This window comes from Vanessa atalanta, chromosome 24 (genome assembly GCF_905147765.1).
Source record: "Vanessa atalanta chromosome 24, ilVanAtal1.2, whole genome shotgun sequence".
NCBI classification, from domain to species: domain Eukaryota; kingdom Metazoa; phylum Arthropoda; class Insecta; order Lepidoptera; family Nymphalidae; genus Vanessa; species Vanessa atalanta.
In genome coordinates this window covers 8,921,711-8,936,167 of record NC_061894.1, presented here as the reverse complement: position 1 = coordinate 8,936,167, position 14,457 = coordinate 8,921,711, and the positions used below count along the sequence as shown (strand labels likewise).

At 33.9% G+C, this 14,457-nt stretch overlaps 2 protein-coding genes across 3 annotated transcripts in view; one reads left to right on the top strand and one right to left on the bottom strand.

Annotated features, from left to right (window-relative positions):
* The window catches only part of LOC125073583, a 124,842-nt gene that overhangs the window by 34,076 nt on the left and 76,309 nt on the right, over positions 1–14,457 (top strand). The window lies entirely within an intron of this gene.
* On the bottom strand, positions 6,881–8,921 carry LOC125073584 (lipase 1-like). The gene has a single exon (XM_047684461.1). The coding sequence runs from the start codon at positions 8,919–8,921 to the stop codon at positions 7,656–7,658; it is 1,266 nt and encodes a 421-aa protein (XP_047540417.1). The 3' UTR covers positions 6,881–7,655.

The following is a 14,457-nucleotide window of genomic DNA, read 5'->3' as shown; positions in this document are numbered from 1 at the left end:
GGTGAAACAGAAAACCATGAAGGCGGTAATTAGAAATGAATTAATAATATATAACAATATATGCACATACTTATATAAATTACATAAAAAAACATATACATACATATCCATATAGTATCTATATATATATAATATAATAATAATAGTGCATAACTCTTACATATAGGACTTTCGAGTTATTTTAACAAGAACAACAGACAAGATTAATTCGAATTTAAAGCTAGTACCGGTTCGTAATCCAGTTTCAACCGGAAAGAACCGGAAAAAAGTCACTTTTTCTAAAAAATTAAAGTCCATAGTAATTAAATACAATTGAACTATTATTTATCAACGAAGGCTGACGAACTCTCCATTATTTCTATAATAACCATATAATTAAAAGTTTCGCCTTGTAATTATTTTTATCCAAAGAGGTTGTTTTAACAAAACAAATACCATATAATTGTGTTATGATATTTTTAACACGTCCACTATCAAATACAATTTCCCATTGAATTTTCTCTGAGTCTAACGCAATTCGCGTTGAAACTTAATCCGTATTTCAAAGCGATAAAGTTTATTTTCTAATAACATACCAACCCTTAAGAAATAAATCTTTTTAAAATTACGTACAATAAAAATTAAACTTTATCGTAATAAACTTAAAGTATATTTTAGCTCGATACGACAACGGTAGGGTAACCCTTTAAAATTAAGCGACAAAGATTTCTTTGATATTGGTTTTTATTTTCAACCTTATCGTGAAAGATACACAGATTGTTATCGCGTAAAATATAATTTTAAGGTGTAAATTTATATGTCAGACTAAACAAGGTGTTAGAGCCTTAATGACGACTTGGAAGGTATTGAAATTCTTGTAAACTCTGAAATTAATAAAGTGGGTCTTTTCGTTTTGTTTCTTTTAAGTTGTACGTATGTTTAAGTTAACATTGCTTACTTGCTCGAGTCATAAATATTTCTAAGCTATAGTAATAAAAGTTTTAATTTATGTTGTATTAAGTATAATTAACTACTCAGCGTAGAACAGGTCCACAAGTTCAAGGTCAGCAAGCAATGGAATCCGCAATGCTTCGGGTTTCTCTAACAGATATAATGCGAAATGCGGAGATTTATCTAATAAATAAAATTAATAACCGATCTTACTGCAGATAAAGTGGGCGTGTCTCCAGGCGCCGTGATTGCCCATGGAGTCCACACGTGCGTTGCTAGTGACCACGCTCAGGCAAACGTGGTGTAGGACGCCCTGTGGTAACGTGAACCGTCGATTTAAAAAAAAAACAAGTACGGGATGGATGCGGTCCAAGATCGGGATGGTTGACATTCGATGGGAGGCTTTCATCATCATAAGGCCGAAAAAATCTAAATTTAAGCAAGTCATTGTTCGTCACGGCAGCATGCGAAAGGATTCCGTGTCGTCCACCGAAGAGACAAAGTACCGTCTGATTTTTTAGTAGATATTCCGGCGTACTAGAGCGTACTAGGCGACTTGGGCTCCTGTGAGTCCCTCATAAAGTTCATGTGAGAGAAACGCGTAACACGTTTTTCCATAGAGGTATAAAATAAAAAAGGATATCAAAGTCTATGCCATTCTAGCCCCTATTTGTTTTATGTGGATGTCTCTGAAGTCCTTCAGAAAGGTACCCGGGAACCTGAAGATTGAAATCGGACTGTGTGGGATACCTATTCACGATCTCCGCTGCGACGATGATGATGAGTTGTTTGATGACCGTCCTCGGCACGGATCGAAGAGGCTGTATAGGCGGGATCGTGTTGATATAACGCATCCGCGTCCCCTCTCGTGGTCCAGTGAACCTCTTCTCATTCTCTTCTCAGGAGACGACGGTTATCTCGCCCCCCGCAATCCCCGCTAATGCGTACGGCAGCACGAGACCAATCCTTGCCGTCCTCATCGAAAGCTACTAGACAAACGAAGCAGTCCTAAACATGTACTTGGACAGGTAGGACAGTGTCTGCCGAATTTTGCTAGATCATACCAATATTATAAATACAAAAGTGAATATGTTTGTTACGCTTTTACATCTAACATACTCAACCCCCACACGTGAGAGCGAAGCCAAGGACAGACTTGTAATAAATATTTCAGCAGTTATAGTTATCACTTTACGTTCAGACAAACAATTAGATTTTTACGTTCTGGTTTAAAAAGATATAATAATTATAATTATTAGTTTTAAAAAATATAAATTTTGCATTTAGACGAGTAACATAAAGTAACAAAAAAAAAATTGCCTGATATAAGTTTATTAAAAATATGATATACTAAAATTTTCTTCAAAACGCCGTGTATTTTCTGGAATAAGTTTTATCAATTATTATAGAAAAAAAAGTGTCTTAGAGACTAGCCTCATTAGTAATTAAACAATTACTATATAAGGTTATATGTATATATGTTTATTAAATTGTATAGTCCATGTTTCTCGCCGTGATCTCAAGTGATGGTCATCGACATTAAAGCAGAGGTCATTGTACTTCATTTATAAATAAAAACTACAGGTATAACTGAAGGCCAACTACAGGTAGAACTTTTATTATTTACAAACTTTTACTTTTGCTTTTAATGGGCGTGTTTATATCATAAAGCTTATGCTATTTATCAGTTTGTTAAGAATACCAAACGATCAACGCGGTACTAATTTTTACTTAATAATTTTTGGGCATAGCGTCCCTAATACCTCCTAAACGAAAGCAAAGCCGTGAAACTAGTGATAAGTCAATAAAATATTCAAAAAAGGAAAACTCAAAAAAAATTTTCGGTCGCTATAAAAATATTTCCTTGATTGAATTGACGTTTTAGCTTTGAAGTGAACGTGTATTTATCTAACAAACTAACCAGACTAAAAATATTATTAACAATAAATATTTAATTAGGTATATATATATCTACTGACATTAAATATTATAATGTTGCGCTATAAGGAAAAAAAATAATTCTTAAATCTATTTTGCGCTGTTACGAGATAATAGTTTATTAATGAGTATTCCGGTATGATGGGGAGCATTAATCGTTCTACGCACCGACTTGTCGCACGTACCCATTCGTGTGGCAGAAACGCGTAAGAGCATTACTCCAGCGAAAGAAAAACACCAGCTGCTCACATATTCTACCGTGAAGCAGCAGAGACATACCACCAATTCTTAAGGTTGCTACCGTATTGTCTCTTTAAATGAACTTGATCGAAATAAGTTTAAAAGGCAGAATACGAATCTACCTATATACTTAAATATTCAATGCAAACTTTGATCGTGAAGGTTTTGACAATAAAATGCACACACATAAAAATAGTAATATCAGTGTATTTTGCAATGTGGTAAGTCATCTTTAGTAATTAGCAGACAATCAGGTCGATGACCTTAGAGGCGTATCACAATATTACTCCCTCCACTTAAAAATGTAGCGATAAATTATATTATTATATATTTATTAATTTTTATGATATAGGAATGCGGACGGACAAATGGTCAATCTGATGGTAAGAGGTCATCGCCTCTATATGTTGGCGCTGTAAGGAATATTATCCATTCACCACGGATGCGTCACTAACATTGGGAACTAAGATGTTACATCTCTTGTTCCTAATACACCGGCTTAGTGGGTTACTAAGCCGGTGTATTAGGAAGGATTTTGAAGTGAAACACAAAAATGTTGGTATTTAGTGGTAGAATATTTATTTTACGTTATTTTTAGCGCTCCACATTCACGGTTCGTTACTCCCTACAATATCCTTATGCAAAGTTAATTCTCATATGAAACACTCTTAGGACGATATCACTGAACAGTAAGTCTTCGCTAGAGTTCTTAGTTTTTCGACTGACTCTCATTACTTGGCCCTCTATTACAAGCAAATCTTACATACTATTATTTTAATAAGTATTGTGATACAAAGTACCTAGCCAAGAGATCACTCATTCTGTATTGTGCTAACACATCATGCAACAAACAATAATAAAGCAACTCACATTACCTGAACTTCCATTATATTAAAACCATTCGATACATATATATTACTTATAACTTTAACAGCAAATCTGTTCTTCGTCCTCCGTTTTTCTCTCCAGTTAAAAAATCCCGCGCTTCTCCGTGCCAAGCAGTACTGGCTCGCCTCACCACGCCACGAGACGGAAGTGACGGGACTGCCACAACACGTGTCAATAATCAATCAATAATCATACTTTAAACATCTTATTTCAATTAAAAAAAACTTATTTAAAAGTCAAAGTAGTACTAAATATCATTATTTCAATTAAAATTATATAAGTGTATTTAAAAAATCATGACACATGTTTAACGTTATTCAAATATCTTATAACCCTAAAACTACGAGTAGACTCGTAGCTTGGGACTCGTATACATGGGGCACCCGAGAATTTTAATTATGAAAATTTATGCTTTCGCAAACATATAGAAATAAATTTTGATTTTTTGATATTGTTAATAAAATTGTTTATCTGGCATCTTAGTGGAACTGAAAATACAGTTTCTAGGCATTACTATAATTTCAAAGCTGTAGAGGAGTTCTCAGTCATCCCTTACAGGTAAACTCAGATCCGCAACACACGCGGTTAGCCGAGTTTGACAATTGGCAAGACAAACTTCTAACACCGAATTTCTGTCTCTACATAATCAATTTATTCATCCGCAAGCGAGATGTTTTCTGTTAAAATTGTTAATTATTATTGAATACATTACATACATCAACAGGAACAGAGAATTTAATTCGTTTGTCGAAATTGGACACATGTATGTACACATGTATGCATTTCCTCACGACGTTTTTCATCACCGCCGAGCAGGAGATCAATTATAAACACAAATTAAATACATAAAAATTCAGTGGTGGTGGGTTTGAACCTGCAATCATTAGTTGTAATGCACGCGTTCTATCCACTGAGCTATCTTGGCTTTATTATTGAATAGGAAGATAAAATGGGTGGAAGAGGAGGTTTACTTTTTTTATGTCCAACGAACTAACGGGCAGGATACTCTCTTGATATAAAGTTACTACCAACACCTATGGACATCTGCAACTCCAGATAGCTTGCAGGCGCGTTGTTTTGAGAAATGAGTAGTACTCTCTCGAAGGTTTCCAAGTCCTATCGGTCCAGAAAAACCTCCTGCAAGCTGGTTTCACAGAGAGGTTGCAAAAAATGTCTTACGTTTGATGTTTGGCAATCACGAGGATTGAATTGTGATAAAAGATTATATAGACATTAAAATAGCGTAGAGTTACTATTTCAATTTATGTAGAACAAATATTAATAACTTCCATTGAACCAGCAGTAATTTAATAGTTATTATCTTAATAATTAATACCACGTGTATTTGTCTTTTGATGGGACTTTGAAAGATGCCACCAATGTTGACTCTAAGGAATAGACTACAGAGAAAGCTTAGAACGTCAGGTTGCTCCAATGTCGGATGGGACAGAATCTCATCCTACACATGCAGATCTCCTCATAATGTTTCTATAGAGTACGGGATGAACTATAAACACAAAGAGATTAAACATGAAGAAACTATGCGTTCGGATTTGAACCCACGACAAATGTTATCATCGTGTTCTCACTATTAAGCCATCTAGGTTATAAAACAAACACGTTAAAAATAATAAATAAACGTAATAATTATCGTTTATTTAATCATTTCCTCATCGTATTAAAGTCGCATAATTGACTCTTTGCTTCGTACGGGAAGTGAATTGACCTTAATAAAAAAAGTAATTCACTGTCAATGTTAATAATATATTATTTACGTATAAAATATATTAAGTGTAAATAAAAAAAATTGAATTAATTAACGTTATTTTAACGAGTTAAAATAACGTTAATTAAATAAAATCTACATATATTTTAAAGGGAAATAAAATTTTCAAAAATTGCTACCCTTTGAGGGGGCAATGCTGAGGATAAAAATGTTGTATACAAGTTCTTGAAGCATTTTCTTTACAAACTGAATTCCAAGCGGGCAAAGACACGGTCACTACATGTTGTATATACAACTATAAATGACCCCTGATTTTAATGAATCTTTACGAAGTCGTAAGCTTGCACCCCAAGAAAGGTACATTTAATTAGTTTCACCCCTTGGGAGGTTAATAAAAATATAAAATTATAAAGAAAGGACTGTTTTTATTATCTAAACGCTAACCTCTCAAAATCGTTCATAAATGACGGAATTCTGAGGTAACAACTAATTTATTAGAGAATTTTCAGACATATTCAACCTTAAAGTCAGTGGAACAATTACTATGACTTTAAACGTCTGTGGAATTTGGTCCGACGTACATTTGCGATGCAATCAATGGAGAATCAAGTAGTCCACGCTGCTTCCTAATAATTTAAATATTTTATATCTACAATTTAAAATGTCATATTTTGAAGGATTTTGACATAAATCGAGTTTGACGTGGGCGATGATATGCATATAAAATTATTTAAAAACGTGTATTTTATTCGAGTTTTCCTGAAAGTAATAATTAGTTATCCATATAAGAAACATAGTTATGATAAAATTATTCATAATATAAAAAATCCAGTTTTTTTTACAAACAGACAGACTGTACAAAAAAGTATTTTGTGATTATTTAAAACTTAAAATAAAAACAGATCTTATTTTTTACTAGATTCTTTTATTTATGTATTATATGCACCAGGAAGTATAACTCATATTTTATTTAATAATTTATAAATGTAACAAAAAATTAAAAAATATTTACTTAAGATACTGGTATTATATACATATATAATATATACCTAATATCAAAATAATATTTTTATACAACTACCTAAACTTTTTCGTGATAAAAAATTTTGAAGTGTAAAATTATGTAACTACAGTAAGGCTTTTGTCTCGTCATTATTTTGATCTGTATTTTGACTCGACAATAAATTTAAATTTAATATAAACATATCACTTACATCTTTATGAGATTCTATTCAATGGAATCTCTCAAGTGATTTAATAGTATTCAAAATATAACTATCTCTTTCCTCGGTGTATTATAGAATATATTTTAATAGAATATCAGTTAGTATCATTACAACCGAGTTTCACAAACACTGCAGTTCACTGTATAAATATTACTATACTTCTCAATATAAATATATGTACATATACTTAAAATATTTATACCAAATCAGTATTGAGTACAATGTCCGACCTAATCTGAGCTCTTGTTACCATCTTCAAATATGATCCAAGTCCTGGAGGCGTTTGTCCAACAGTGGGACATACGCAATGCTAGTTATCCTTCCATTGATCTCGCATATTTTCAAAATATATTCAGATTTGGTAACCAGAGTAAGCTTTTTGAAAATTTTCTTAAATATCCCCCTACTGTTCTATTCCGGATTTTTTTCCAATGTATCCATTAAATAGCCAATCCATAACTTTAATTTCACCAATTTTTGGGTTTCGTTCTAATTTTAAATCAAATCATTTATTGGAATGCATTCTATTTTTAAAACAAATTTCAAAAGTTAGCTACACAGTAAAAATACAATAAATATGACATCACCTTTTCATTGACCGTGGTTGACCTAGACTAGCAATATTTCTAGAACTATCATCTCATCACACCTATCTTCTTTTTTATCATCACTGTATAAAAAAAACAGTTCATTTATTTTGTCACTAATTACACTTTATTTAGTTTTCGACTGTATTTTAGTAAATATTTATTAATCGTTGGAAAGATCATTTCTCTTGTATACTGACTGTAGGCGCTGTCGAAATGATTCCACAGCGGATCTGAGACTCTTTTGTTTTCCAACACTTTTGGTAACCGTTTAATCAACCACAAAATATCTTTCGTATCGACTAAATGATCGTTATTACCGTACAGAACAACTGCGGGAACCGTCACAGCACTCAGATTGTAATGAGGGGGTTGTTCTGTTCCATATATTTCTAAATTTCGCGCACTACCGTAATCGAACTTTTGGAAATGGGACGACTTTACACTTTGACCGTATCTTGCAATATTGTGCACTGAAGTACCCGCTGGAAAGTGTCCGAATAATACCCTTAGAGTTTCATTATTTATAGATCCTGGATGGAAGGAGTCAACTAGAGACTCACCGGTTCCACAAAGAACTTCAGATGTTGCACTGGATTTACATAAGAAAGCGAGTAATTCTTGACTTAGAGAACCCTTGGCGAAAAGTTCATATAAACCTGTAGTAGCCAAAGCCCCCTCTAGATATCTGACTCCCTCCAGTAATATTTTATACGGCACGGATTTTGTGTTAGTCTGTCTGGCTGCTGGCGCTAAGCCAATGAAAACGTTCGCTTTATCACAGTATCCCGGCCTCTCTGAACACATGATGAAGAACGTACCAGCGCCTTGTGAATATCCAATGTAATTCAATTTATCTTCTCTCGTGTATTTCAAAACATATTCAATCGTAGCCGGTATGTCATAAAAACCTATTTCATCCACAGAAAATTGCCAAAATTCAGGATCTTTGTCGGGGTCCAAACGATTATGCCGCCTGGAATAATAATTGCCTCGTTGATTTCCAACCCATAAATCATAACACGCGTCCGATAACAAATACGCCAAACCAGCTTTGGGTCCAGCGTCCAACCAAGCATCGGAGCTCTGGAGAAGACCATGCATTAATAAAACTGGAGGTCTTTTCAGTTTGTGGGCACAGTTCCTTCCGTTTATTCTGAATATTGTTAGAATATACCCATCCTCAGTGAGCACAGTGTGTTCTTCCGAAGTGTATCCATACAGTTCACTCAACTCCGTAAAATTCAGCAACGAATCAATTGGATATCCGAGCGATCTCTTAATTTCATTATTGAATGGTATAAGTCGTAATTTCAAATTATTGCAAAAAATAATAGTCACAGACACCAGGAGGAAATTGAACATGACATTACCTTTGGACGCCATGTTTCCAACTGAGAGCGACTTGTTACGAAGAAGGAAATATTACTCGTATTTTTTTTAAAGATAGCATTCGTGTGAATGGCCATTAATTATTATAAAGTTGGCGCGATATATTCTTGTAATAAATGAACGGATTCAAGGTTAACGAGTTAATCGTAAAGAAAATTTTACGACGATACTTTCTGGCGACAGTCTTACTTAGTCTAATGCATGATGCATTTTAAATATGTAAATATTTGTTCTGTCGCCATTGCTATGTAATTCTAATATAGTCAACCTGTATATGTGTGTGTGTGTATATTTACATAAATTAGTATATGGTCGAAGTTGTTATCGCTCAAAAAATTAAAAGAAACCGTTTTTAGGGTTCCGTTGCCAAATGGTAAAAACGGAACCCTTATAGATTCGTCATGTCTGTCTGTCTGTCTCTCCGTCCGTATATCACAGCCACTTTTTTCCGAAACTTTAAGGACTATACTGTTGAAACTTGGTAAGTAGATAAATTTTCCCCATACTTAGAACTGAACCTCAAAATTTTTTTTTCATCAAACCGTTACGTGTGGTTCCCATCTATGGATAGGTTTTCAAAAATGTTATAGAGATTTCTAATATCATTTTTTTCTAAGCTGAATAGTTTGCGCGAGAGACACTACCAAAGTGGTAAAATGTGTGTCCCCCCCTGTAACTTCTAAAGCAAGAGAATGATTAAACTAAAAAGAATATATCATGTATATAATACCATGCAAACTTCCACCCAAAATGAGTTTGAACGAGATCTAGAAAGTAGTTTTTTTTTTAATACATCATAAATCGAAAACTACAATTTACTTTCCATTCAATCAACATGAATATAAAAATAAAAAAATTGAATTCCATAAACATAAACCTTGTTACTTGCTGCTACGGAACTCTTCATGGGCGAAACCGACTCGCACTTGGCCGGTTTTTTTTTTCGTTTATTTACACGTAATTTGGTATTTTAATTAAAAAAACATTTCATGTCGATTTTACTCGAATACAAAAACATTTAAAACTAAGTGACCTAGAAATTTGCTTCCTGTTGATCTAAAATCTAGAAACAATATAATTAATTAATTTGCTTTAAATGAGTTCCGAATAGCATTAAATTCGGTGTAAAATCGACACAAATATAGTATGTAATTTTGTAATATCTAACTCATTTATATATGTCCTCTTGTCATTGCGTACACTGACATTGTCCCTGTGTACCATCTGATGGCAACTTAAATAAATTTTAATTCTATGCACGTTAACTTTATGACGTCATAACTATTCGTGGTACATTTAAGGATAATTAAATGAAATCAATTAAAAAAAGTAATTGTATCGAATAAAAAAAAATTGCGTACCTTTTCAATTTTATCGAGTAAATATATTACTCTAAATATTAAAATAAAAAAGGGGTAATCATTATCAATTATACTTAAAGAATACTTGGCGATAGATCTTTGGGTGAATGCCCGTCCACCAGGTACCATCCACTCGTCATATATTCTATCGCCAAGGAATAATACCTAGTATTCTCGTATTTTTGTGTTCCTCGTGAGTAGGGCGGTATAGATACAGGCACAAGGGATATAACGTCTCAGTTGCCGAGGTCAGTGGTCCATTGATTATGTAAAAAAATGATCAAAATTTCATACAACACCAATGTCTAAGGGCAGTGGTGACTCACCACCAGGTCTCCCATGCGCCAGTTCGCTTACCTACTTAAAAAAATACTTTTATTTATTTACTAACTCCATCAGTTACTCAGAAAAACCCACGAAATTCTCCTACACGATCTTGAGATGAATTATATACATAAATGAAGCACACAACAACTCAGGGGTGTTTGTGCTCGGCAGTGAAAACACTCCTAATAAAGCTACTGGTTCTGCACCGGGTTCCTTGACTAAGGAGCTCCAGTTAGCTCCCTCCCACCCCAAGCATATGAGCTATTTTGTGAGAAATCTTAAGATTAAATTGAAAATAACTATTATGACCTTACACTACCTAGGGTAAAATAAAATATTGTGTGCGTTTTTGTGTTTTGAATGACAAATAACAGTCGTGGACCCGCCACAGCCCTGCACAGTTGGCTCATCTTCCTTGAATCGGAACGCCGTGATCACAACTTGGGAGGTGAACGTCATCAGTGTCTGGAGTTGATTTATATAAGAAGCGATCGTATTAGTGTGAAATGTTTTCTTTCGTTAGAGATATCCTTATTGTTAGTGGAGCTATACCTGATTGTTATGCAGATTTGTGGTTAACAAATTAATTACAATTTGCTGTAATTAATTAATATTCTGTTTGTTTATGTTAACGAAAACGAGATGGTCCAGTGGTTAGAACGCGTGCGTCTTAACCGATGATTACCGGTTCAAGCCCAGGCAAGCACCACTGAATTTTCATGTGCTTAATTTGTGTTTATAATTTATCTCGTGCCCGGTGGTGAAGAAAAACATCGTGAGGAAACCTGCATGTGTCTAATTTCAACGATTGTGCCACATGTGAATCCACCAACCCGCATTGGAGCAGCGGCTCAAAGGGAGAGGCTCTTAGCCCAGCAGTGGGAAATTTACAGTAAATGTATGTATGTATGTATGTATGTATGTATGTATGCATATATATCTATATCTTTACTAATATCATAAATGCGAAAGTAACTCTGTCTGTGAGTCTGTTACTTGATAATATTGGCTAAGCAAGCTGGAATCCCCGGAATAATGAGCTACTTTTTATGCCTAAAGTATGACAACCAACTTCTAAAATGCGAGCAAGCCGCAAGCAAAACCTAATATATAACAATGACAAAGTAAAAAAAAATTATCACAAGATTAACTTCTGAACAAAAGGTCAAAGTCATACTCACGATACAAACTATAGCATTTTATTTACCAGCTTGTTTATTTTCCTTGATTATGTAATCTAATAGAATACCTTAGTAGTTCAATGGCTATGAGGAAAATTCTGCCAGATCATAACTAACCCGTATTGGAGAAGCGTGATGGAATAAATTCCAATCCGTCTAAACAAGAGGAGTATTGCCTTATTCCCAAAGTGGAACTGTGGGCTATAGTTTAATTTCATTACTTAAATTGATTGATTTTTAAGTTAAACTATAATGTTTAATGAAAAATGTTGGGCCGATGGACCATCGCCATTGACATAATAAGGATCATAATGACTCACAGTTTAAACTTAAACGAACTTACTGCTATAATGTTTGTTGATTTATTATTTCTTTGTTGAACACAATATTTATTTTTTAAACTATCCAATTCAGAATCTTCTGTGTAAATTATGGCCGAATTAGAATTGCAAGTCCGATCCTCTGGGCAATAAGGAACCAGCAATCATATCAACAGTGGAGGCAATAAGGGTAGGTGTTACACTTTTAATGAAAGTTTTTGGACTACTTCAAGGTGTTTCAACAGCAAATGCAACAAAAACATCATTATTCTTGTTCTTGAATTTTAATTCTTCTTCTTTTAAAGACTCTATCTTTCGTCTCTTATTCCAAGAGTAATAAGATTGAGTATAATCTGTGATATATTTAAAATACATTACATCCATTAAACAAAATCGGTTAAGCATAAAATGTAAATAATTTTTATTGCGTATCAAGTTCAAAGTCGAGTATCGGAGCCGAGGAGCCGGCGAGCCGGTTATGATAATGACGTTGCTTTTTTTATATTTATACATAAATTAAAAACTAAATAAATGTACAATCAAAAAACGAAATCTTTGTATCAATATTTAGCTGTAGAACATATTAAATTGTCTGTGTGTCTTAGTACGTATACGTTGTAGCCAAATAGGTAAATTAGCCATTCGTTGTGGCCATGAAACGTCTAGCCACTTTACTAAACGGCCTTCAACCAACGGCCTGAATGACATCAGCCATTGGTGCTATGGCTATGTGCGAACCCGTCTGGGTCTCGTCCTCTTATCACAGAGTTTCCCGCAAACAGCAATACTTAGTATTATTCTGTTCCGGTTGGAAGAGTGAGTGAATCAGTGCAATTACAAGCACAATTATAGACATCATCTTATCTCCCAAGGTATATAAATAAGTGACAGCGACATAGATTATGAGCGATGGTGATCACTGACTACCAACTGGCTGATTTGTTTACCTATACTATAAAAAGATAGAAAAATCTGTTCTTAACTAATGTCATAATTGCGAAAGTTTGGGTGGATGGATGATTGATCAATCAAGCGGGAACCGATCAACGGATCTGGTTGAATATTGGTACAGAGATAGATTACCTATAGTCTAGCACATAGGTCTTTCTCCCTAACCCTCTTCCCTCTTCGTATTTCACTCGTTTCGATTAAAAGTTCTCTTATATCAAATAAAGTACTACTTAGGTTTATTTTTAACGATGTTGACTTTACCTACTATTATATATACGATAGGTGAGTATATGTTTGAAATTAATGGACTTCGTAACCGTTTGACCGATTGCCATGACAGTTGGTTTGTATGTTTTTTAATCTAAGTTACTTCCGAAGCATTTTATTCCAATTCATTGTTGTTGCGTTATTAGTTTGCTTGTCAGTTATCTTGGACATTTAATACTGATTTTAATTTACTTTACATTATAACATTCCAATTAATACTTTTAGAAGTTCATCGTTTTCAAACTATGTGCAACGAAAATCATTCCCTGAAATTTTGACCTTAGCTGTTAAAATTATCCGATTTTGACTCCAAAAGCTGTGGACACATTTGTTGACAATACAATTATTATTCAGATTTCTCATGTATGAAATCCTTGTATAAGCTAATAAATAAATAAACCTACTTAATATTCTGTAGCTAAGCGTACTTCTCATTCTCTTTAGTTACGAATGTATTGCACACGTGCGAAGCCGGAATGGGTCACTAGTCGTTTCATAAAGTAACGTAGAAGAATGGATATACCACAGTTCTGGGCTAAGAACTTGTTTCCTTTTGAGGAGAAGATTTGGAGCTTATCCCACCACGCTGAACCAATGCAGGTTTTACATGCAGAATTTACATCTCAAATGAGCAGATTCCCATAGGACGTTTTCCTTCAGTGTTTCTTGTGGTTCTTGGATTTGAACTCACAATAGTCGGTTAAGATTTTAGTATTCTAAGATGTTTTTTCATGAACAGCTTTTTATACTAACCGCCGGTTGTAAGTCGCTCTTAAATGTTGTTTTATCACAACAGCTACTTTACCGTGCAACTGATTGCCATGACAATTATGCTCAGGGAGCAATGAGATCTGCTATAACACATAAAACTACATACTAGCCTGTAACCAATGACTTTGTTTGCGTTTAATCGTCTTTGTGTGAAACATCTTTTCACATCGCCAATAGTTTGTGATAAAAATACATTTTAAAATAAACAACCTTGCTATACGTTTTTTTAACCTAATAAAGCTAAAAAAATTTAATTATCAAAGTTCCTTTTTCGGTTCGGTTCGGTTTTCGGACTATATATAATATATTTGAGAAAAAAATATACTCACGAAGGTAAAAAAAACATAACTCT

Excerpts from the sequence above, each read along its gene's own strand:
- LOC125073584 (XM_047684461.1), bottom strand. The coding sequence starts at position 8,921 with ATGGCGTCCAAAGGTAATGTCATGTTCAATTTCCTCCTGGTGTCTGTG.